This window comes from Sorex araneus, chromosome 6, assembly GCF_027595985.1.
Source record: "Sorex araneus isolate mSorAra2 chromosome 6, mSorAra2.pri, whole genome shotgun sequence".
In the NCBI taxonomy this organism is placed as follows: domain Eukaryota; kingdom Metazoa; phylum Chordata; class Mammalia; order Eulipotyphla; family Soricidae; genus Sorex; species Sorex araneus.
In genome coordinates this window covers 74,465,807-74,493,065 of record NC_073307.1, presented here as the reverse complement: position 1 = coordinate 74,493,065, position 27,259 = coordinate 74,465,807, and the positions used below count along the sequence as shown (strand labels likewise).

General features: G+C 38.7%; 1 protein-coding gene and 1 pseudogene across 1 annotated transcript in view; both read right to left on the bottom strand.

Moving 5' to 3' along the window:
- DNAH9 (dynein axonemal heavy chain 9) overlaps window positions 1–27,259 on the bottom strand; it is a 570,390-nt gene that overhangs the window by 64,232 nt on the left and 478,899 nt on the right. The window contains exons 60-62 of the mRNA XM_055143580.1: window positions 13,170–13,363; window positions 10,775–10,923; window positions 953–1,080 (exon numbers count right to left, since the gene is read on the bottom strand). Coding sequence (XP_054999555.1) covers window positions 953–1,080; window positions 10,775–10,923; window positions 13,170–13,363 — 471 coding nt within the window. The remainder of the gene's footprint in view (window positions 1–952; window positions 1,081–10,774; window positions 10,924–13,169; window positions 13,364–27,259) is intronic.
- LOC129406402 (U1 spliceosomal RNA) lies at window positions 5,485–5,621 on the bottom strand (annotated as a pseudogene).

The window sequence follows — 27,259 nt, the reverse complement described above, 5'->3', positions numbered from 1 at the left end:
ACATGGGAGTAAGCAGGAACCCTAGTTGTCCTCCTGTCTCTCACCCCCTGCCTAAATTTTATACTGAAATTACCATTATTTTTGGGAAAGATCTCCAGGGTAATAGCCAATCCTTCAATGTTTACACTCCAAATAAATGATGAGATAGTTAAGGGTGAGGACTCGAAAAAAGATATGGTTCAGTTCTTAGTAATCAAAGCCAGAATGGGGTGGAATGTTTACTCAAGTAGTGTGCTGGGTGCCAAAAGGTATGTCAAATTTACATATACTGGAACATGTTACTATTAAAAACATAAAAAATTTCTATGTATCTGCCAAAAAGATATATAAGTACATTTAATGCCTTGACCTAATTTAGTAAAAACATAAAGTCACACAGTAAAACATCTCAATATAGCCATAGTTTTTCTCAGAAAAGAGTAAGTCACTCGTTCTGTCATAGCTCAATATCCACACAAGTTGCATAAACTAAGAGGCCATAGCAAGAAAGGAGTAGGCTTCATTCCTTGTGACTTTCTTGTTCAGTGAAATTACCCATAATGGGTGCTCAAAATGTCTGTAACCCTGTAATAATATGTAGCACAATAGAACGAGCCCAGAAAAATTTCTGTGAAATGCAGAAAATCAAGAGTTTTTAAAAAATCTAGCTCCATGACTTTCAACCAAATACCAACCTCTTGAGCTTTGACCAAAGTGAAAACTGATTTTCTCTTATAAACAGAACTACTTAAACTAGAGAAAGTGGTGGGGACTGAGAGGGTGGGAGTGAAGAGGGAAAAGCATTATCGGGGTTGAGGTAAAGAGGAAAGCATCAGACAAAACTGAAGAGATCAGGAAAGGACAGGAGTACAGAGGTGTGAGAAAGGGAAAGAGGAGACGCTCAGGAATGAATATGTGAGGATCAGAGGGGTGTGGGCTCCAGAGTGGCCAGGCCGGGGCCGAGCGAGCATACCTGCAGAATAACCCAGTGGCCTTTCTTGGCAGCCAGGTCCAGCACGGCCTCAGCCACCACCTCCTGTCCTTGTCCCAAAGATACGTTGTGAAAGTTCTGATTGTTGAAGGTATACCCAAGTTTTTTACCTAAAAGAAAGAATATCAGATTGACATTTTGTCTCTTGTTTCGGATGACCTGTGCTACTTCACGTTTGTAAGGAAACGCTTCTCTCCACCTCCCCCTTAAACACAGGTCTGTCGGGTCCATCCTCAGCACATCACTGATCCTTTCTCCGAATGCATGTGGTGTCTCCAACATCCTCATTTTGTTGTTGAATAAAAAGAAGTGCTTTTCTAGACTTAAATTATTTCACTTTTCACTGAGTCTCTAAAGCGGGTAAGTACTGATGTTCTCTTACATAACTTCCTTTCGGAGGCTTGCCGTTGGTTCATTCCCTTGAAGAGAGCTGATGGAGAAAGGCACAGAGCAGCACATTGATGGGTCAGGTCCTGAATTTCTTTGTACTCCAAATATATATTTTCTCTGGATCTTTACTGCAGTGTGGCAAGCAGGAACAGCATTTAATTAATGCTGGTTCCCTGTACTAATGCTGTATTATTCTCCTTTTCTGTGATTTCTTATATGCAGAAGTTCTCTCATTATTTTGCATGAATTAGAATGGAGAGTGGAAGAGATTCGGTTGCACTGTTGTAACATTCATATTGTATGTATGTACTAGAAGTAGCTTGGGATGGGAATGCAGTGAGGAAATAGTTTCATCAACACAAATACAATATCCATATCACTAGAGCAAGGTGATGAATGAATTGCATATAAATTGCTCTCCAAGCCTAAGTAAAATTTTAAACAAGTAAATGACTTAAATATAGAAGGTACAAGATGCCTGCTATTAGCTCAACACAATAGTGTTTGGATACATTTTATAATATTTATAGGAAAAGGATAATAATAACATATATTACCATAAAGGAAATTTTACTCAAGAGAAAAGAGGACAATTCAAACAAACGAAAAAGGGCATATAAATCTCTATTTAAAATTTCAGTTATGTAAGAATTAAAATTAAATACAATTTGATATTGTGTAGAAAAAAGTCTTATTATTAGATATTTCTTTTAGAGAGTATAGACTCTTACCGTATAAAGGAAAGAAAAATGATGATGCTTTATAGTGAGAAATAGTTAAGATAGGTCTGAGATTAAATCCCCAAATTACTTTTATTAAATTCTATAAATCCTGGTTGCAATAGATTTGATGTGAGATTTAGAACCAACTATGTGAACAACATATCTAGAGCAAATACTAGGAAGACAATATTATTAGAGCCATTCATTGACATTTTTACTCACAAAGGTCTATTTCTTTTCTTTATTAGTAAGAGGAAGATATAGAAAAAGAGGAATTTAATAAAGTTAGATTGAAATTACAAACTGGAGGGATTTGGGGGCAAAGGCTAGCATAACACATGCCAGTTATGATTAGTTTGCAGAAATCTGGGCTTGGGGCATGACAATAAAACTGAGAAGATAAAAATGGATAACAGCATGCAGTCATCTTGATTCGTTCATATGAGGTTTATAATAAGGTTCAAGTATTCTGTCCTTTCCATTTATTTATTATCCTTATAATTTTTAATGTCACCATGCATTACTTAATTATCATTCAGCTTTAAGTGTCCTTATCTTCAAAGAATTTAATTCCCTTTTAATTTCACTCATTCCCAGTGCTTATCAATGAGAATTGTCTCATGTCTGAAGCTTTATTATTATATGCCTATTAATGACCATTACTTTATACTGTCCAGTATAAAGTTATACTGGACATTATACACTCCCTTACCCATTCATTAGCTCTTCTATTTTCCCCAATTTTTACTTTATCCTTTTATTTAAATGTGAACCAAATAATCCACAATGTGAACAAGGACCTTACAAATTTCTAAGCTGATTGTCTCTTGCACTGATTTTTGTAAAGCATCACTCAGAAAAATGTAAGAATTAATAAGAGAGAGAAATATTCTAGGTGAGTTGGAGCTATCATAAATTATAATTCTCCATCTGTGTTCCTTTTTGTACTTTTTTCATGTGTCTAGAAAATGACTTCATTGTCCATTTCTCTCATTCTTTAAATATTTTCCTAATGAACCCTCTATTTTGCAGGGAAAATTTTCTGGACCTCTTCATTTCAGCAGAAGAAGTGTTCTTCCTCTATAACGCACCTAAAAAATCTCATATTTTTCTTTAAATTTTAATGTGTGTTTATTCTCTTGATATCTGGCACCTGAACATATAAGTTTTTCTCAACACACAAAAGTGATAATTCTTTAATTTTGTAACCATCTTCTAAAGATCAAACCTGTTTGTCTCCTAAAGAAAAGGGGATGGAGACAGAAACAATGAAAAGGAAACTTGAAGCGAAGTGTTGGCAATCATGCAGCAGAGACACGGAATTGGAGGTGTTTTTTTGAAATGGACCTAAGTGAGTTCACTATCTTGACAAGAGCATTGGAAAGAGAATAAGAAGGAAGGAGAAGGCAAATTTAGTAGATAATATCTTCTTCTTAATGACAAAATGGAAATAATAGAACTAAATCAAATTGGCAAAAGAGGATAAACTTTAAAAAAGAGAAAGGATATTAAAACATTTTTTCTAAAACAAATACATTAAAAAAGAAAAGAGAAAGAGAACATAAAACAAAACCAAAATTCTACCCTATATGAAACACAGGTCTGATGAAACAAAGGAATAGAGAAATTAAGACGTTAAGAACAAAAACCTTGGGGCTGGAGCGATAGCACAGCGGGTAGGGCATTTGCCTTGCATGCGGCTGACCAGGGTTTGGTCATGGATTCCCAGCTTCCCACATGGTCCCTTGAGCACTGCCAGGAGTAATTCCTGAGTGCAGAGCCAGGAGTAACCCCTGTGCATCGCCAAGTGTGACCCAAAAAGCAAAAAAAGAACAAAAATCTCATGTGGAAATGATGGAATTTTTAAAAGTGTCTATGAAGACAGTGAACTGTCATATACAAAAGACTGCCCAAGCATAGAGAGAGTAAGTTTGTAAATATACTAAACTTGATATGGGAAAATATGGGGGATTCATTCATGTGAATTTCAATATTGAGAAATAGACATCAGGCTGATATCCCATTAGATTCAAGATGCAGTAAATATGACTGTCTCCTGAATATCTGTTATTAATTGGTGAATTAGAGAGTAAATCAAACCATCAAAAGGACAGGGAGAGAGAAAGAGACACAGGTGCCCAAGAAAGCTGGTTAATGGATAGCAGTATTGCTTCTGATAAAGAAATATGCAGAAAGTCATGGGTAGAGTTGATATTTTGTATTCAGAAATAAAAAAAACAATATATATCAAGGAAAGGGTCAGATTGTGTAAAATGACAGAAAGCTCCAAACTCTATTATAGAATAGTTGGATGTCAAATGTCAAAGAACAATAGAAAATTGTTCATAATTTGAGTATATAAACTTTCTAGGAGGGAAAATAGTGAATAAAAATGAGAAAACTAGTTTTGTCAATATGAAACCCTCAGGGGACAGAGAAATTTAGAACTTTATAAAAGGGTAAAAGTCAGAATCAATGTAGTTACTACAGTAGTTCTATGACATTCCTTATAATCTGTCTAAGAATTTATAGAGTACCTTATTTGTGCTAGTTACTCTTTACGAAATGGTAACAATTATAAACAGGAGAACATTATCCTTGATCTCAAGAGTCTTAGTCACTGTCACTGTCATCCCGTTGCTCATCGATTTGTTCGAGTGGGCAACAGTAATGTCTCTCATTGTGAGACTTACTGTTACTGTTTTGCCATATTGAATATGCCACGGGTAGCTTGTCAGGCTCTGCCTTGTGGGCGCGATACTCTCGGTAGCTTGCAGGGCTCTCCGAAAGGGACGGAGGAATTGAACACGGGTCAGCCGCAAGAAAGGCAAACGCCCTACCGCTGTGCTATCGCTCTAGCCCAAGAGTCTTAGTATTTTGTAAAACATAAGTTAAAATTATAAAAAGAAAATTAATTTTTTCTTTCATGTAAGAAATTAAATCACCAAGAGATACGCAGTTACTGTTTTTCATGATTGGATTTCAGTCATACGATGTTCCAATACCCGTCCCTCTAGCAGTGTACATTTCCCACCACCACTGCCCCCAGTTTCCCTACCTCCCTACCCTGCACCTCCAGCATGCTGGCCCTCCTCCTCCTCCTTCTCTTCCTCTTCCTCCTTCTTCCCCCTCCCTCTCCCTCTCTCCCTCTCTCCCCCCTCTCTCTTTCATCTCTCTGTTTCCTTTTAAGCACTGTGGTTTGCAATACTGTTACTAAAAGGTTATCACCTCCTTTCAGCACTTAATTCTCATCCAGAGTGACCATTTCCAGTTATTGCTGTCATAGTGTTCCCTTCTCTGTCCTAACTGCACTCCTCTGCAACTTGTGTCAAGATTTCTACCACGACCAGCTCTCCAGGCCCTCATCTCTACTGTCTTTGGGTGTTCTTTTTTTTCTTTTTTAGGGAGAGCTTGAACATAGTCCCCCACTACTAACATTATGCAGTCAAGTTTCCCTTATTTGGGGAATTGCAATGGATAAGCCCTAGCCTGGGAAAACCACCTTTGTGATCAGGGTATGTCCTCTGCCAGGTAAGTGTAGTATTATTCTCATAATATTTTAAAATATTCTAAAAATGGGTGTAATCATTCTATGTCTGTCCCTCTGACTCATTTTGCACCATATGATACTCTCCATACTCTCCATGTCCACTCATGTATAAGCACATTTCATGACTTTGTTTTACCTAATGGCTGCATAGTATCACATAGTGTAGATGTACCATAATTAAAGAGTTTAATTGACTATAATTGCATTAAATGTTCCAAAAAATAAGTATAAGGAGGAGCCAAGCAGTCTTATATGGCCAGGAGAGTTATTTTAAATTTATTTATTTTTAATTAGTGAATCACCGTGAGGGTACAGTTACAGATTTAGACATTTTTGTGCTCATGTTTCCCTCATACAAAGTTTGAGAACCCATCCCTTCACCAGTGCCCATTCTCCACTACCAGTAAACCCAGCATCCCTCCTACCCTCCCCAATCCCATCTCCCCCCACCCCACCCTGCCACTGTGGCAGGGTATTCCCTTCTCTTCTCTCTCTCTCTAATTAGGTGTTATGGTTCAGAATAGAGGTGTTGAGTGGCCATTGTGTTCAGTCTCTAGTCTGCATTCGGCCCACATCACCCTTCCCCCACATGGCCTCCGACCACATTATACTTGGTGATCCCTTCTCTGAGTTGTCCTCTCCCCAGAATGTGAGGCCAGCCTCCAAACCATGGAGTCAACCTCCTGGTACTTATTTCTACTATTCTTGGGTATTAGTCTCCTACTCTGTTATTCTATATTCTACAGATGAGTGCAATCTTTCTATGTCTGTCTCTCCCTTTCTGACTCATTTCACTCAGCATGAGTGGCCAGGAGAGTTGATATCTGAGGATTAGGAGACACTGGATGATCAAGGATGAGACAGAAGGAAATTGAAGTAAAAGTTAGTACTCATAAAAAAAAATAAGTACTCATGTAAAGTGTCTCCTCAGCAAAGCAATTTATCTGAATAAGGATTTTCAGAAGGTGATGTGGCTGGGGACAGTGGGCCTCAGGGAAGGTAGGATTAAAGGGCTGCATGGAAAGGCAGGCCATGCAGACCACAGAGATGATTTTAATGGAATTGAACTTTACCTTAAGATAATGGGAAGTAATAGAGAGTTTGAAACAATAGGGCGAGATGATCAGATTTGAAATTTAGCAAGAAGCCCTTTGACTGCAAACTTATAAAACACTGTAGGTCAGGGGTCTAGGGCTAAATACAGACTACTGTGATTGTGCAGTGAGAAATCGGGATGGTTCGGACCAGGGAGCCGAGGATGAAGATACAGTGATTAAAGCAGGTATGGTATGCTGGGGCACATTTTAACATGCACAGGGTTCACTCCCAGTACTGATGAGGTCAGACTTCCCTGAAAACAAAATCTAAATCAAAAGCAAAACAACTAAAACCAGTGACAAGCCTCTAGTAGTTAGAATCATTAGGAGTTCATGTGCTCGGGGCTAGAGGAGGTATCCAGGTTATTGGTCCCCAGGTTTCTGGCATGAGCAACTTAATAAATGGTGGCAGCATTTATGAAAATAAAACCAATCGAGTCAAACTTCCATAGATGAGAAAATTCTGACATACACTTAATACTGTATTGTTAAGGTGTGAGATGATATCTCATGCTTGTTTTGATCTGCATCTCCCTGATGATTAGTGATGTTGAACATTATCTCATGTGCCTCTGAGCCATTTGGATTTCTTCTTTGGGAAAGTTTCTGTTCATTTCATCACCCCATTTTTTGATCGGGTTGGCAGTTTTCTTCTTGTGGAGTTCAACCAGTGCCTTGTATATCCTTGTTATCAATGCTTTATCGGATGGGTACTGCGTAAATATCTTTTCCCATTCTGTAGATTGTCTTTGTATTTTGGTCACTGTTTCTTTTGAGGTGCAGAAGCTTCTTAGTTTGAGATAGTCCCATTTATTTATCTCTCTTTTTACTTGCTTGGCCAGTGGCGTGTCAGCTTTGAAGATACCTTTGGCTTCAATGTCGTGGAGGGTTTTGCCAACCTTGTCTTCAATGTACCTTAGGGATTCTGGTCTGATGTTGAGGTCTTTAATCCATTTTGATCTGACTTTTGTACATGGTGATAGGTGGAGGTCTAAGCCCATTTTTTTGCATGTAGCTGTCAAGTTTTGCCAGCATAATTTGTTAAACATGCTTTTCTTACTCCACTTCACATTTCTTGCTCCCTTATCAAAGATTATATGGTCATATATTTGGGGGGATGTGTCAGAGTATTCAACCCTGTTCCATTGGTCTGCGGCTCTGCCTTTATTCCAGTACCAAGCTGTTTTAATGACTACCGCTTTGTAGTAGAGTTGGAAATTGGGGAGGTTGATTCCTCCCATTTTCTTTTTCCCAAGAATTTCTTTAGCTATTCGTGGGGGCTTATTGTTCCATATGAATTTCAGGAGCTCTTGCTCCATTTCTTGAAGAATGACAAGGGTATCCCTATAGGGATTGCATTGAATTTGTACAATGCTTTGAATTTGTACATTGATCACATTGAATTTGTACAATGAATTTGTACAATGCTGGCCCACATCCCAAAACACAAAAACAACCGGTATTGGCGTGGATGCGGGGAGAAAGGGACTCTTCTTCACTGCTGGTGGGAATGCCGACTGGTTCAGCCCTTTTGGAAAACAATATGGACGATTCTCAAAAAATTAGAAATTGAGCTTCCATTTGACCCAGCAATACCACTCCTGGGAATATATCCCGGAGAGGCAAAAAGGTATAGTAGAGATGGCATCTGCATTTCTATGTTCATTGCTGCACTGTTTACAATAGCCAGAATCTGGAAAAAACCAGAGTGCCCCAAAACAGATGACTGGTTAAAGAAACTCTGGTACATCTACACAATGGAATACTATGTAGCTGTCAGAAAACATGAAGTCATGAAATTTGCATATAAGTGGATCAACATGGAAATATCATGTTGAGTGAAATGAGTCAGAAAGAAAGAGACAGACATAGAAAGATTGCACTCATATGTGGAATATAATGTAACTGAGAAGTACAAGTTGGCAATGATGCAACTTCTGGCAGATATCTCTCTGGACTTAGTTACTAAAATACTAAAATACAGAAACCCAAAACGGTGAGGCCGCTAAGTGTGGTCACTTGACCTCATACCTCTTCATTCTCAGCAATGGAAACAAATTATCTAATGCTTCCTTTTCAGCAGGTCCGACTTTAGGGGAGAGACTCTCCAAACAATAATATTAATTTTTTTTGAAATATTTAATGCAATCAAAGTGAAAGTAAAGTAAATTTATTAGTTACACAGGCGGGGGGGGTTAAGGGTGGGCGGGCTAGCGGCGTGGGGGGGCTAGGGGTGTGGGGGTGCGGGGTGGAGCTATACTGTGATTCTTGGTGGTGGAATATGTGCACTGGTGAAGGGATGGGTATTCGAGCATTGTATAACTGAGACTTAAACCTGAAAACTTTGTAAATTTCCACATGGTGACTCAATAAAAAAATTAAAAAAAAACTATTGTTGAGTGCTGAGCAGGTGAACTGAATTTCATGATATAGTACATATAAGTGACCCAGGAGCTTTCAGGAAGGGTGCTGTGGTGTGAGTCAGTGGAAGAGCATTGGCCTTACACGTTTGCGTTCTTGGGTTCAATCCCTGGCAATACTTAAAAAAAAGCTTTCAGAGAAGTAAAATAGGTCACTAGCAAAGAAAATAGGGAAGAATAACTTTCTACTGGCATGTGGTCTCTTATAACCAAAACTGTCTGTATATGGGCAAGAATAAAGCAGTTTTAGACAACTACTGATTCAGAAATTTTAATTCCCAGCATTTTTTTTTGTAGTGCCAGTATGATTAAGATGAAATTGAAATAAAGGATATGGGATACAGAAGGTAGCATAAATCCAAAAGGGAGTCTGCAGAAGTGATTGAATTAAGGACTGCTACACTATCCTGAATGATCTGAGTGGGTCCAATATAACCATAGGGGTTCTCATAAGGAAAAGAGAAAGATCCAGTTATGACCCTGGAGTTCTAAAATGATATTGGTGTTATTTGAAGCATAAAATAACATTTGTATATACATATATATGAATACACGGACTGGAGCGAAAGCACAGTGGGTAGAGCATTTGCCTTGCACGTAGCCAACCCGGGTTGAATTCCTCCGTCTCTCTCGGAGAGCCAGGCAAGCTACCGAAAGTATCCTGCCTGCACAGCAGAGCATGGAAAGCTACTGTGGCATATTCAATATGCCAAAAACAGTAACAACGAGTCTCACAATGGAGACGTTACTGGTGCCCGCTCGAGCAAATCAATGAACAATGGGACGACAGTGCTATAGTGCTATATGTATATATACATATATGTATACACACATATATTATACACATTTACAACAGAGATAGGAAATTGATAAATGAAAGTAGGCTAGAGAAATAGGCAGGAAGCCAACTTCCATTAGCCTTGCCAAGGAATTTGGGATTTATTCTAGGGGCATCACAGGAGACTGTTAAAGAATTTCAGAGTTTTCAGGAAAGGGATCACCAAGTATAATGTGGTCGGAGGCCATGCGGGGGAAGGGTGATGCGGGCTGAATGTGGCCTAGAGACTGAACACAGTGGCCACTCAACACCTTTATTGCAAACCACAACAGCTAATTAGAGAGAAGAGAAGGGAATACCCTGCCACAGTGGCAGGGTGGGGTGGGGGTAGATGGGATTGGGGAGGGTAGGAGGGATGCTGGGTTTACTGGTGGTGGAGAATGGGCACTGGTGAAGGGATGGGTTCTTGAACTTTGTATGAGGGAAGCATAAGCACAAAAATGTATACATCTGTAACTGTATCCTCACGGTGATTCACTAATTAAAAATAAATAAATTAAAATAAAAAAAAAGATTTTCAGAGTTTGTTCCAGCTACGGTAAATGCAGTAGGTATGTGGGTAGGTGGCAGGATGAGATTTCCTCAATACATGTGCTACTTTGAAGTCTGTCTCTGAGCATTTTCATCTGTGGCAATGACTCCTTAGTGTTACCTAACCAATGACTCTTTCAATAGTTAACATATATTGAATATTGTCCAATGAGCCTTGAATCATACAGAGAAGTTGATCAAAGAGTAAAAGTGCATGAAGCATTTTCAGCATTGGTTTCAAGATAATGTTTCTCACCTTGATTTTCCACATCCTTCAGTGGATCTACCCCTGGAGACAGAATAAAAAACATGGGAGTAGATGGTCCCGATTCTTCAAACGATGTTGCAAAATCTATTGCTCTTCCTCCCACATATTTACTTCCTAACTTTTCCTCAACAAAGTCTCTGTTAGAAATAAAAGGCACAAATAAATATCAATAACAAAATTATAACATTTGAGTAACAGGCCTATAGAAATATAAGAATGTGCTTGAGATCACAGGTTTGGCCGTTATGAGAAATGGAAATCCAAATTCACTACATATTAAGTCAGTACTAATGACCTGTGTTGCTAGTTATCAGTCTACTCATCTAGGTCAGGGCCATTTTCAAATTCCCATTTATTTAGGCCATTGCTGACTATTTTGTGAAACTGTGGTGTCTAATCACATAATCATAACTTCCAGGAGACTGCCAGGACTAATGCATTCTGAAATATTGCAAGCAGCTAACTCCTTCATATTGATATCTCCGTGATCTCCTGCCCTAGCCAAGATTTAAAACCTTCTGGTCTCTTATTCTTTTATATCTTATTATTTTCTGTGTTTTTTTTCTTCATATTACCTCAGTTCACCAATATTCCTTTCAAAGTGTCAAAAGTAACCCTCACCCCCCATATATTACACACACACACACACACACACACACACACACACATATACGCGGCAGAGCCTGGCAAGCTACCTGTGCGTATTGGATATGCCAAAAACAGTAACAATAAGTCTCTCAATGAGAGACGTTACTGGTGCCCGCTTGAACAAATCGATGAGCAATGAGATGACAGTGAGATACATATACACGTATATATATATGTATATATATATATACACACACACATTTTTCTTTTGCTAAACAAAACCTTGTAGCAGCATTTATTTACCATCTGATTCAGTCCCTCTGCTTAGGCTCCCCCGGAGAGCAGCACGGACCCTTCTCATTTGGTTTATTCTCCTCCATTAGACGCATTTGAGGACTGGGAGGTGGCCTGACAGGCTGACTCACTGATTACCAAACCATTATTTTCAGTGATTTCCGAAGTATGATTTCTTGACTTGTTTTGTTAATGTACATTTCCCCTGGATTTATCCTATGTATTTATGCACATACCTGTCATTTATTTTTCTTTTGCTCATTCACTGAACAGTTGGGCCCATTGTGGACTTTCTACTACTCTGGGTCATATCAACACCCATGTGAATAATTCTCCATGTTTGTGTTTATCTTCAGTTTATCTTCACTGCAGTCACCCTATTCCAAATTTATATCCTCATTCTCATAATTACTTGCAAAAGAATTCTGTCTTTAACAATATCTACCCCACTCTTTGACCAAAGAGTTTCTACTCTTACAGCTATTTTGGTAATTTTTCCTTTACCACCTACTATTCTTCATGTGCATTACTAGCCATATAAAGGCAAGTCTTCAGTCTCTTGGCATAATAAGATATCCTTATATCTTCAACTTTTTTCTTATTTTAGTATAGACCCAATGGCTCATGATTTCTTTCTGCTTTGTTTGTAAAGCAAATACTATTGAGATTTAAGTGACATAACATAAAATCCCACAAATTTGAATAACCTTCACAATCCTTCAGCTTTAAAAACTTTAATCCTGCCAGTAAAATTCCTCATACCTACTTGAGTAATTCCTTTTTCTACCCTCCAGCTCCAGGTAAAAACCACTAATTTTCTTTCTATCTCTGCAGACTGCTTAGCCCGTCACTTTAGATAATGCTCTCTTGTAGAAACTGGAGAGGTAGTGCAGGGGCGAAGACTTTTGCCTTGCTGACCCATTCAATCCCTGCACCACATATTCTCTGAGCACCAGCAGAGTGATCCTGAGAATGGAGCCAGAACTAATCCTTGAGAATGCCAGGTGTGACCCCAAACAAAAACAAATAAGCTAACAAAAACTAAGAAAATACACCCCCCCCCAATCCTTCTGAAATATCCTTGCCTCTGTTAGCTATCATTTCATCACACCAACTTGAGATCTATGGCCTGGATTCAGCTAGCCCTGAGTCTTTATCTGGGTTATTATGTGCCTTTGTCGAAGACCCCACTGTGCTCTGCTGCACTGTGATGAAAGGTATGTTCTTTAGGCTATGGATAGTTCTGTTTGTTCTCTAGATCCCATCATCTCCCACCATGTTGATGGTGTTATCATCACCTTTTCCCCCCTCAAGTTTCATATAAACAAATATCTCTTTCAAGCTCTTCCCACAGTTTGGCAAACAGCAATGGACCTCATGGTATTTTTGGATGTTGTTACAAAGGACCCAATTGCAGAGGGCCTTAAGCTCAGTCCTGCTGACTTAATATACTTAACGTTAGCCCCACCCTGCCCTGGGCTCCCATGACCTTCATCCCTACCTCATAGCGTAGGTCATCCTGTCGGGCCGCAGAGCTCTCATCATGCAGAGACGCTGCAGGGCTGTCTTGTTCTTCCACTCCTGGGGGAACTTCTCCTTCTCAGGACATTCTGATTCCACGAGCTTCTTCCAACTCTTGGCAGATCCTTCAATGTCTCGATCCAGATTATAAAATTCTTCCATTGATGAAAGGGCCTGGAAATTTCAGAGAATTTTGCTCTGAAATGCAGTCTCCTCTTCATTTCATTTTTTGAAGGGGTGGGGTTTGAGTTAGGGTGTCAAATAGCACATGGGCTATTCCGGGGTTTGCGCTCAGTGTGTCTCAGTGTCTCACCGTATCTGCCCTGAAATCACACCTCACAGGTGCTTTGGGAGTGCAGTACTAGGGGTGGAACTGGGGCTGGCCACGCACGAGCATCTTAACCCCAGAACTATATCCCTGACCCTTTGAAATGAGGTTTTGAAAGAAAGGTACAATTGACTCTATTTCCTAAGTCAAGGAATAAATAGTGTTATTATACATAATTCTTTCTCACTACAACTTTTGTTGAGAGCCTTGAGTTTGTCCCAAGTAGAGTAACAAAGTGAAGGTGTTTCTTATCATCTCACCTTTAGCAAGCCGCTCCATTAGCACACAAGGTTCAACAAATATTGTATTTAGGTTGTTAATTGCAATGACTTAGTAGCACTGACTTCAGGGTATCACTGGGACAGAGAGACAAGAAGGGAAGCAAGAGTTTCTCCAGTTACGGAACCTGGACATATTAAATCCCTGACTCCTCTCTTTTATTCTCATACTCTCTGCCAGAAACTCCTGTCAACATCTCTCTCAAAATGCCCCTAGAATTAATGACACTGTTAGTAATAACTTAAAGTTTGTGGCTTCCTTTGCTTCCACAAGGATTAAATAAAAATATTTATGTTGACAGTAAATAGGGCCATTTCGCATATCCTTCCAATATGACCAGGAATCCTACTTCTCATTTACTCTCAGTGTGTCTGCCATGAAATCTCAAAGTGGGCCAGACGCAAACTTGGGAATTGACAATAAAATTCCCTTTAAAAACTTAATAACTGTGGAGTCACAGTTAAAATCATATTTATGACTGGTTTTCAGATGTGCAGTGTTCTAGCACCCAGCCCTTCACTAGTGTCTACTTCCCTCTGCCCCGTCCCCAGTTTCTCTCTTGCCTCTCAGCTTGTTTCTCTTCTCCTTTTTTTCCTCATGGCACTATTGTTTAGAATTATTCTTCATAGGGTATTATGCATTTCACTTTCTTTCAGCACCAGTCCTCATCCAAACTGACAACTTCCCTCTGTCATTCTTGCAGTGGCCCCTTCTCTGACTCTTCCTCCCCCTCCTTCTCCCCCAGTGGCCTGCTTCCAGCCAAGGATCAGTGGTCACGCTCTTTATTCCTACTGCTTTTGGGCTTCACTTGTTTCACTGCCATATTTATTTATAACCTGCATATGAATGAGATCATCATCTCCCTCTGTTTTCTCTGACTCATTTCTCTCAGCCCGATTTCTACAGATCCATCTATGAATTGGCAAATTGAATGACTTTGTCTTTTGCTATTGCTGAGTAGTATTCCATTATACATATATATATATATGTATACATATATCTTAGTTTATTCATTCATGTTTTCTTGGGCATTTAGTTTTTTTTCCAGATTTTGGTTATTGTGAATAGTGGGGTAGTAATTAAAGGAGTGTGGTAGTGGAGTTAAAACAGACTCTGAGATCAATGGAATAGATGGAAGATCCAGAAACAGATCCTTTGGTATATATATATGTATATATATAATATATTGCATACATATACATGGGTATCTATACATACAACACATTACATATAAATATATTACATATATACTATATATATTATAGGACTATATAATATATATTATTATATAATTATAATCACTATATAATATACATATTATATAGTCAGTTACTCTTTGTTAAAGGTGTAAAAAATATAAAGTGGAGCAAGGAAAGCCTCTTCCTAAGTGGTGCTGTGAAACTGGTTGGCCACATCCCCCCAAAAGAAAAACCACCAAAACAAACAAACAAATAACCCCCTACCTCTTTTTACTGCCATGCACTAAAGTCAAATAAAAATGTATTAAAGACCTCAACACCCAAGCTGAATCCATTACCTGTAGAGGAAAACATAAGCAGAACTCTCCATGACATCGAAGCTTGAGGCATCTTTAAGGATGAAATGCCACTGCCCAAGCAAGTGGAAGCAAAGTAGAAGCGAAGATAAGCAAATGGGACTACATTAGATGAAGAAGCGTCTGCACCTTAAAGGGAACAATGACCAGAATACAAAGATAGTCCCCAGACTGGGAGATATTATTTGTCCACCATTCTTTGATAAAAGGTTAATATCCAAAATATGTAAAGCACTGGTTGAACTTTACAAGAAAAAAATTCAACCCTGTCCAAAAATGGGGAGCAGAGAGGAACAGTAACATTCTCAGGGAAGAAGTATAAATGGCCAAATGGCATAGGAATAAAATGCTCTTGTATCACTAATCATCAGGGAAGTGCAAATCAAAACAATAATGTAATATCACCTCACACCACAGACTGGCACTCATCCAAATGTAAAACAGCAGTCAGTGTTGGCAGGAATCCAGGAGGGGGTGGAAGGCCCTCATTTCCTCCTGTTGGGGATGTTGACTGGTCCAGCCCTTTTGGAAGACAATGTGGACATTTCTCAAAAAACTAGGAATTGAACTTCCATAAGATCCAGTAATTCCACTCCTGGGAATTTACTCCAAGGGCCCAAAAACACAATGCAGAAAGGCATCTGCACTCCTGTGCTAGTACCAATTCCTTGTGACTATAACTTTCACCACATGAGAAGTCCTGCTTATTTCTCCACTTAATTCCACTTCAGTAGACTTGAGAAGATTCCTTTCTTCTCTGTGTTGGTTGTTATTATTATTCATTAAGATTCTACAAGAGTTTCAGGTTCAGTTCAAAATAAACAACCTCCTACAGGCACATTCTATTTCTACTAAAATGCATGATATTCTCATGCGCTCCTTTTGTAACTAATAAAGCATATACATGTGTTTTTTGATGTATCCTTCCATATTCTTCTGGCTTGTAGAGTATCACTTGATAGATTTGATGTATATATAATGATCTTTCCTTTGTATATGTTCCTTTTTGATCTTGCTGCCTCAATATTCTGTAACTATCTTTGGACTTTTATCATTTTGAGTATAATGTGTTTTGGGTCTATTTCTCTTCAGAACTCTTTGCTTTTGGTGCCTTTTGTAATCCTCAACTCTACGAAGTTCTTATCTATGATTTTATTTTTTACCTTTTGGGGTTACACCTGGAGTTTTTTTACTTTTTGGGTCACACTTTTTGGTGATACTCAGGGGTTACTCCTGGCTCTGTGCTCACAGAATTACTCCTTGTAGTGCTCGGGGGACCATATAAGATATATTTGGGATGCCAAGGATTAAACCTGAGTTGACCATGTGCAAGGTTACCCTATCCACTGCACTATTGCTGTGGCCCATGATTTATTTAACTAATGTCTCTTTATCACATTTGCCATCCTGTTCTTCAGGGACTCTATTGATCATTATATTGTTTCTCTTGAACTCATCCCATAGTTCTCTGGAATGCTGATCATTTATGTTTAGGCTCTCCTCCAGCTTCTGCTTTTTTCTAGAGGTTTCCCTCCTTCTCATCTTGGAGCTTTTTTTTTTCTTTTTGGGTCACACTCAGCGATGCTCAGGGGTTACTCCTGACTCTGCACTCAGGAATCACCCCCAGTGGTGCTTGGGGAACCATATAGAATGCCGGGGATCAAACCCACGTTGGCCGTGTGCAAGGCAAATGTCCTACCTGCTGTACTATCACTCCAGCCCCACATCTTGGAGTTTCTTGACCTTTTAATCTGTTTCTGTTACTCTGCTATTCAGAGCTGCTGTTGACATTATATCACTGACTATGTTCTTCATTTCTCTCATTTCTGATTATAGTAGTTTGTTCATTTTGACTCTCATAATTTCTTGTGCTTTGCTGACTACCTGGTCTATCATTTCTTTGAACTCATTGGCCATCTTCATCATAGTGTCACTAAAGACACTGAGGATTTACTGGTGTTGATTTTGTCTTTGGAGATACTGTTTTTGCTAATTGAGCTTGATGGGCTTCTATGTGTTTCCCCCATTGGTTTTCAAGTGTTCTTGTTGTGCTGGAGTGAGTCTCTGTAGTCATCCCCCTGGAAAATACTAGGGATAAAGCTGGAGATTGTTCTGTCTCCTCACAGAATGACAGGAAGAGTAACTGAGCAGCATGTATTTGTGAGTACCCTTACTTTTCCACATAAGGGTGTGGAAGTTCCTGAGACCCATGGTAGGGATGGGTTCTGCCTCCCAGTCCGGAATGGGCCCAGTGTTGTCAGCCAAGTGCAGGGATCACCAGAAATGGTGGAGCAGCAATCAGAAGGTCCTAGAGTTGATAACTTTAGTCTTATTCAAGTCTTAATTTTGATTGCAGCCAGCTTTTAAGCCTTCTTTGTGCTTTAGCTTCTGCTGAAAACTGAAGAAATAAGATGAATCTACATGTGGGCAAGCTGATAAGTAAGCCTAAACTTTCTCTTCTTTGATTCTGGAGGAAAGCTGTACCTTGAAAACTGTTCAAGCACAAGAATCCTTATATAAAATCCACACAGCATTGTATTTTTTCTGATTGTTTCAAGATATTTTGAAACTGCCCAGGAGCTATCTCGCTCTCCCTGAAAGTCTCATTATGTGAGCAATTAAATTTCTTGGTATATGAGCAATACCATCTGTCTCAATAATGGACCTAAATTGTATATGGGTTATTTTGTTTCTTCACAGTGACCAGTTAAACACCACACAGTAATCTGTAGTCTTTTCTTTATTACTCAGCTCTGCCTATGTTTTGAGAGATCAAAATAATGTTTGGTCTCTCCATCATAATTAATGGATTGTATGCAAAGTACCTACCACATGTCAAGTAATCTGACGTATTCTTGATATTTAAATTAATTATGAGATTGCCACTTAGAATACAATAGTGAATTAATAAGATACATGTCTTTAAGGACTTTACAGCTTCAGGAGAATAAAAAATATAGGAAGCCATATGAGTTATGCAGAATAGAAGCAGAGATAGAGGTAGAGAAATGTGAGGACATTCTTTAGGAGGAAGCATCAGTAAGAGCCAAAAGTCTGAAGGGGTAAAAGTGTGGCATCAGTGAGACTGGAATAGGAAAAGTCATAGATAACAGAGAGAATATAAAACTAAAGAATATATGCATTTTGCCTGGGCTTGCCTTGTCTCCCATGAGTATGAACTCACGACCTATATTTATGTGCCTTTTTGGAGGGAGCCTGTTTTTCTAGATTCACTCTGACCAATTAGAGCAGGAATGCATCTAGTTCCATGCTGAGAAGTGTCACTGCATCATTGTCATCCTGTTGCTCATTGATTTGCTTGAGTGGGCACCGGTAATGTCTCCATTCGTCCTTGTTGCATGCTAGTGTAGCCCGATGGCATTTTGGGGGCACTTTCAGGCTTATGGGAATGAGGACTGTCATTGTTACTGTTTTTTGCTTATACATAATTTTTATGCAGAGACTGCATAAAAATATACTCAGCAAATTACACACTTCTCACAGTTATGTTTCTGGTCGTTCTGTGAGGATGTGCAGAGAATAGAGCAACCTTCCGACTAATCCCTCAGTATCTTCCAGGTGTATCAACTACTAAGACTCACTCCCAACACAGTAAGAACACTAGAAAAAATGGGGGAAACACATATGCTCCTCCAACTGATAAAAATGTCACTGAAGCATAAACAATAACAACCAGCTCAGAATATCCTCAGACAATAGCATTAGTGATACTGTGATTGGGTTTATCAATGAGCCCAAGGAAACAATAGCACAGGTATTGAACACAGTCAAAAAAAAAAAAAGAAAGAAAGGAAAAAAAACAACTGCTACAACTTGAAATGACAGAAACAAAGAGCATGGTAGGTGATATGAAAACTCAACAGAAGCTTTGAAAAGCAGAATAAAAACAGGTGAACAAAAGATAAAGGAGCTCCCCATGGCTTGGAGACCAGCCTCACATGCTGGGGGAAAGGGCAGCTCAGATAGAGAGGGGAACACCAAGCAAAAATGTGGTGGGAGGACCTGTTCGGGATGGGAGAGGCGTGCACGGAGCAGACTATAGACTGAACACATTGGCCACCCAAGACCTCCATTACTAACCACAACGCCCACAGGGAGAGAGGGAAAAGAGGGGAATGCTCTGCCAAATAGGTGGGGTGGGGAGGGGCATGGGGTGGGAGGGGGTGGGAGGGATGATGGGGTCATCAGCGGAGGACGAGTACTGGTGGAGGGATAGATACTCAAGCTGTATATGACTGAAACACAAGCGCGAGAATATGTAAACCTGTATCTGTACCCCCACGGTGATTCATTAATAAAAAAATTAAAATTAAAAAAAAAGATAAAGGAGCTCCAAGATGAGAAGGAAACCACTAGGAATAGCAGAATGTGGAAAATAGTCTGTAAGGAATTGAACAGCATATCAAAGAACTTTACGATTAATTCAGAAGAAACAATATAAAAATCACCAGAATCCCTGAAGAACAGAAAGGTAAATGTGATGAAGAAACAAAGAAATAATAAGAATTTCCAAGAATTGAGGACTACAGACACTGAGATCCAAGTGGCCTGAAGGACCCCAGCAAAGATAGGTGCAATTTGGAAAACTCTAAGGAACATTATGCTCAAAACAACAAAATCAAGAGACAGAGTATTGAAAGTAGCAGATCAGGAGAAGAACTGGAATATGAAGGAAAGCCCATATGATTCACAGCAGATCTGTCAGATGAGACTCGGAGTTAGGTTATGGAAGGGTATAGTACAAAATCCCAATGAAATCAATACCTCACCAATAATCCTCTATCCAACTAGAGTCACTATCATCCCATTGCTCATCAATTTGCTCGAGCAGGCACCAGTAACGTCTCCATTGTGAGACTTGTTCTTACTATTTATATCCAACTAGATTATCATCCATATTTGAAGGAACTATAGATAAAAGAGTTTAGGGAATTTATAGCCTTAAAGCCAGTTTTACAAGATTGCGGTACTTTTACCCCCCTTTTTTGCTTGTTTTTTTGCGTGTGAGCAACCAGTTTTACCAACACCATTTGTTGAAGAGGCTTTCCTTATTCCACTTTATAATTTTTCCCCTTCTCTGTCAAAGACTAACTGTCCATATACATGAGGATCTGTCTCTGAACTTTGTTATGTGTTTCTATTTCTTCATGTCCTCTTTTTTATTTTGGTAGTAATTTGTGGTTTTACATAGTTTTGTTTTGGAGACATACCCAGTGATGCTCTGGGGTTACTCCTGGCTCTGTACTCAGGGTAATCTGGCAGCTCAGGGGCCATGTGTGTGATGCTGAGGACCAAACCTGGGTCAGGTGCATGCAAGGCAAGCTCTTTACCCTCTGCACTATATCTCTTGCCTCGTGATAGTTTTTATTGTTGTCGTTCACGTTTTTTGTTAAGCTGATTTCCAAGTACTTAATTTTCTGAGCCAAATGGTTACTGTGATTTTATTTATGTATATTTTTTGGAGCAAATTAAATTTTATTGAAACTTATTTAGAAAGATCTGAGAGGGAGAGAAAGAATAAAAAATAGATGTTTGAGACAAAAAGGTACTTCTCCAGAGTAAAAATAAGCAAACAAACAGAAAAAGGCCAGTGAGAAACATGTTCAAGGGAGCACACAGCCTTGAATGTGATTATTTAAAAAAAAAAATCTGATTTCCTTAATAGTGATTGGCCTACTCAAGGTTCTCTGCTTGCTCTTGGTTTAACCAGTGGAGGTTTTTGAAGGCCATTTTTTTTCTAGGTTCTCCAGTTTCATGGCTTAAAGCTTTTCAAAGTAATCCCTGACATCATTTGTATTTCTGTAGTGTGCTGTGTCATCTCTTAGTTTCTGGTTCAGTTTACGAGGCTTTTTTCTCTTGCTAATAGTTTGTGGATCTTGTGTATTAATTCAAAGATCTTGGTTTCATTGATTCTTTAAATATTTTTTACCTCCTATTGTTTTCAACTTTTGAGTTTGAGCTTGTCTTCACCCTGGCAGATCCGGTGTGTCCTGTAGGCAGTAGAATGTTGGGTTCAGTATTCTGATCCATCATTCCACTGTTTCTTTATTGGTGAGCTCAGTCTACTTACATTGAGTGAGATTATTCATATGAAGAGATTTTTAAGGAAATATTCAGGACTGTGTGGTTTATTTTACCTGTTAGAGAATCTCTTTGAAGAGTAATATCAGAATTTTGAGGAGATTGCATTGGATCTATATAATAATTTAGGCAGGATGGTCATTTTAAAACTTTTTAACTTATTAACTTGAAATATATTATCATTTTCTAAAGTCCTATTCTATTTATTTCATAAGTTACTAATAGTTTTTATGGTAGAAGTCTTTCACATATTTTGTTAATTTCTAGGAACTGGAACTCCATTTTATGGACAGTGTTTTGAAAGGAGTAGTACTTTTGATATTTTCCTTGTGTAATTCACTACTTGCATGTAGGGATTTGATCTTAAAATAAGTCTTATTATATTTATTCCTCAAACTCTCCTCAAATATCAATGAAACAGAAGTTATTCCTAACAGTTTCTATGAAACCAACATTACATTAAGCCCATATTTAAACCCGAATTAGAGATATTGCTATCTCTAATTTCAGACAAATTTTCTTGATGAACATTGACACAAAATTCTCAAAAATACTTTTCCTATCAAATCATGCAACATATCAAAAAGACCATACACCACAATCAAGTGAGATTAATTTAAGGTATATGTAAGTCAACTAATGTAATCCAACACAGCAATTAAAGGAAATTTAAAAAATCTTATTATCATATCAATCAATGTAGCATAAGATTTTGACAAAATTTAACATCTATTCATGATTAAAACCTTCAAGAAAGCAGATAGAAGGAGCTTTCCTTAAGATTGTAATGGTTATCAATAACAAAACCAAAGCCAGTATCATTCTTAATAATAAAAGCCTGAAAGTATTCTCTTTTTGATAAAGTACAAAGCACTGATGTACACTGTCTCCATTTTTATTTAGTACTAGTAAAAACAATAAGAAAAATAATCAAAGGGATTCAAATTGGAAAAGATGTCAAATTCGGCTACATGCAAAAAAATGGGCTTAGACCTCCATCTATCACCATGTACAAAAATCAGATCAAAATGGATTAAAGACCTCAACATCAGACCAGAATCCCTAAGGTACATTGAAGATAAGGTCGGCAAAACCCTCCATGATATTGAAGCCAAAGGTATCTTCAAAGCTGACACGCCACTGGCCAAGCAAGTGAAAACAAAGATAAATAAATGGGACTATCTCAAACTAAGAAGCTTCTGCAACTCTAAAGAAACAGTGACCAAAATACAAAGACAATCTACAGAATGGGAAAGGATATTTATGCAGCACCCATCCGATAAAGGGTTGATAACAAGGATATACAATGCACTGGTTGAACTCCACAAGAAGAAAACTGCCAACCCGATCAAAAAATGGGGTGATGAAATGAACAGAAACTTTCCCAAAGAAGAAATCCGAATGGCTGAGAGGAACATGAGAAAATGTTCAACATCACTAATTATCAGAGAGATGCAGATCAAAACAACAATAAGATATCATCTCACACCACAGATACTGGCCCACATCCCAAAAAACAAAAGCAACAGGTGTTGGTGTGGATGTGGGGAGAAAGGGACTCTCCTTCACTGCTGGTGGGAATGAAGACTGCTTCAGCCCTTTGGAAAACAATATGGACGATTTTCAAAAAGTTAGAAATTGAGCTCCCATTTGACCCAGCAATACCACTCCTGGGAATATATCCCGGAGAGGCAAAAAGGTATAATAGAGATGACATCTGCATTTCCATGTTCATTGCCGCTCTGTTTACAATAGCCACAATATGGAAAAAACCAGAGTGCCCGAAAACAGATGATTGGCTAAAGAAACTGTGGTATATTTACACAATGGAATACTACGTAGCTGTCAGAAAACATGAAGTCATGAAATTTGCATATAAGTGGATCAACATGGAAAGTATCATGCTGAGTGAAATGAGTCAGAAAGAAAGAGACAGACATAGAAAGATCGCACTCATATGTGGAATATAAAGTAGCTGAGAGGTACAAGCTTACAATGTTGCGATTCCTGGCAGACATTTCTCTGGACTTAGTTACTAAAATACTAAAATACAGAAATCCAAATCTGTGTGGCTGCTAGTGCGGCCTCCTGACCTCATATCTCTTCATTCTCAGCAATGGAAAACAAATTACCAAATGCTTTCTTTTCAGCAGATCGACTTTAGGGGGGAGAAACTCCAAGTCAATAATAGTGAATTTTTTTGTTTAAATATTGAATGTAATCAAAGTAAAGTGAAAGTAAAGTGAAATTTACCAGTTACACATGCGGGGTGGGGGGCTGGGGAGGTGGGGGGAAGGGGGGAGGTATATCGTGATTCTTGGTGGTGGAATATGTGCACTGGTGAAGGGATGGGTGTTCGAGCATTGTATAACTGAGACTTTAACCTGAAAGCTTTGTAACTTTCCACATGGTGAATTAATAAAAGAATTAAAAAAAAAGATGTCAAATTATCACTGTTTGCAGATATGATAATAATGAGTTCTCTAAAGAGGTAAGGCATCTTGCACACAGCTAATTCCAGTTCCATCCCGGCACCACATATGGTCCCCCAAGCTTGGCTAGGAATGACTCCTGATCATCCAACCCCCAGTCCCCCACCCCAACAAATAAAGTAAAATATTCCAAAAAAAAATAATGAGTTCTCTAAAAAAGCTCCTAGAGACATTAAATTGATATAGCAAAGTGTCAGCAAAACATGTTCTTTTTTTCCTTTTTGGGTTACACCCGGCAATGCTCAGGGGTTACTCCTGGCTCATGCACTCAGGAATTACTCCTCGTGGTGCTCGGGCGACCATATGGGATTCTGGGAATTGAATTCGGGTTGGCCGTGTGCAGGCAAATGCCCTACCCACTGTGCTATCGCTCCAGCCCCAGCAAAACATTTTTTTAATCTTTAAAAGTCTGTTGGAATGTTTATAATTTTATGTGTGTTCTATGCTTTGTATTATTTGACCTGCTTTCATTGAGGTACTCTGATTCACAATACTGTTGATACTTTAATGAATATATTGTTCTAATGTCACACTGCTAAAATGCATGCTTCCCTTTGCCCAAGCCTAGAGACCTCTCTTCCCCCCATCTCTCCTGACCCTGCCCTGTGCGCCCCATTGTGTTGACTGTCTCTCCAGTTCTATCTCCCTTGGCCCTTTGTTGCTTTGTTACTGGGTCTTTATATTCACACATGAAAGATAAAATTCTGTATATATTCCCTCTTCTTCTGACTGACTTCACTCATTATGATATCCTCTAGTTCGAGCATGATTTCATCTTTTCTTTCAGTTGCATAGTATCTCACCATGTATATACACCACAAGTTTTTGATCTTTAATTGGAAATTTGGCTTGTTTTCATATCCTTAGTTGGACATTTGTTTTCATATCCTGACACTGCAATAAACATAGGTGTTAGTATATAATTCTAATTAATTATTTTGTATTTGGGGAGAAGATACCAAAAAAGTGGTATTCCTGGGTCAAATGGGAGTTCTATTTAGTTTTTTATTTTTTTTTATTTGTTTTTTTGCTTTTTGGGTCATAACCCAGCGATGCTCAGGGGTTAATCCTGGCTTTACACTCAGGAATTACTCCTGGCAGTGCTTGGGGGACCATATGGGATGCTGGGGATTGAACCCGGGTCGGCCGCGTGCAAGGCAAATGCCCTACCCGCGGTGCTATCGCTCCGGCCCCACTATTTAGTTTTTAAAAAAATCTTCATACTGGGGCTGGAGCAATAGTGCAGTGGGTAGGGTGTTTGCCTTGCATGCGGTTGACCTGGGTTCGATTCCCAGCATCCCATATGGACCCTTGAGCACCGCCATTAGTAAGTCCTGAGTGCATAGTCAGGAGTAACCTCTGAGCATAGCCAAATGTGACCCAAAAAGCCAAAAAAAATCTTCATACTGCTTTCCAGAGAGGTTAAACTAGATGACATTTCCCCTACACTGAAAGAAAAGGATTCCCTTCTCACTACATCCCCATCAACACTGACTCTTTCTAGTCTTTTTGATACATTCCACTTTCACTGGTATGAAATTATATCTCATTGTAATTTTGATTTGGATTTTCCTAATCATAAGTTATTATGAGCAATTAGTCATATGCCTGATATAATCTATATGGCTTCCCTGAAAATGTGTCTGTTCATAACCCCCTCCTTTTTGGATGGGGCTATTGAATTATTTTTGCTGATCTTTGTGTTTTGCCAATCTTGGATATTTGCCCTTTTTCTGATATATAAAAACATCAGATAAGTATATTCAGACAATGTTACTCTAGGATGTGTCTATTCATTAATATCTTTTGCAGCATATAAAAGTTGGTAATTTCAACATAGATTTCTGAATTTATTATAACATAAGCATTTGGTAATTTTATGATTTGGGTTTCTTTTCAGAATTAAATTCTCTCTTGTTTGCTTTTTGGTGTATTGTGTGAATTTCAAATTTTCATTTGAAGAACACAAATAGAGTTAATAAAGTAGAACCGTTCATTTATCATTTAAATCAGGGGTTAGCAGACTATAACTTTCTGACCCAGTCTACCTTTTCATTTATGGTTTTTTCCCTTTTCTTAAATTTTATTAAAGGCCGTGAAATGAGTCAGAGAGAGAGGACAGACATAGAATGACTGCACTTATTTGCGGGATATAAATTAACATAATGGGAGACTAACACCCAAGTATAATAGAGATAAAGGCCGGGAGGTTTGCTCTACAGCTTGGAAGCCGGCCTCACATGCTGGGGGAGAAGGCAGCTAGGATAGAGAAGGGACCACTAAGTAAATGATGCTTGGAGGGCTCGCTCGGGATGGGAGGTGTGTGCTGAAAGTAGACTATGGACGAAACATGATGGCCACTTACTACTTGCAAACTATAACATCCAAATGGAGGGAGAGTAAAAGGGAATGTCCCTGCCACAGAGGCGGGGGTGGAGGCTGGTGGTGGCAGGAGAGATACTGGGAACATTGGTGGTGAAGAATGGGTATTGGTGGAGAAATGGGTACTCGATCATTGTATGACTGAAACATAATCATGAAATTTTGTAAGTCTGTAACTGTATCTCATGGTGATTCATTAAATAAAAATAAAACAATACAAAAAATTTATTAAAGGACCATGAATTACAAAGTTATCCTCAGTTGTTTTAGACACACAATATTGCAGCACCAATCACCAGTATTAACTTCCTTCCACCAATATTCCCAGGTTCCTTCTAATACCCCCTGCCCACCTCACCCCCGCCCACCCCACTGCACCATCCTGTCCTTCTTGAAAAGCCCCTTAGTTCACCTGTGAAAGTTGGGTCTATTTGGTTCAGTGTTGTTGACTCTGTGACTTAGATATTTATTATGTGACCCTTTACAGTCATTAGGTATAGCTCTAAAGATGATTGAATTAATAGCTTCAAAATCTGAAAAAGAAGTTAGAGAAGCATTTTGAGCAATGGCAGTATGAATGGAATTACCATCAGCATTTCTAAGAGGACAAATTCATTTGAAGCCAACTACATGCATATAAATCATTCTCTGATTTCCTGTAATCACAGAAGAATCTCAAGAGAATTATGCTGAGTGAATAAAGGCCACACACTGTATACTTTCATTTACAAAATATTTTTGAAGTGTTACACAATGGAGAACAGATTAGATTGGGGTAGAGTAGAGGTTATAGTTATAAAAGACAACACAAATCATCTCTGCTACAATGAATTTGATGTCATCGTGTTGGTGATTACACGCATTTTCACAGGTAATAAATTAATATATACACAAATGCATGAGAAAATCAGAATAGTATTAGTGGGTTTATC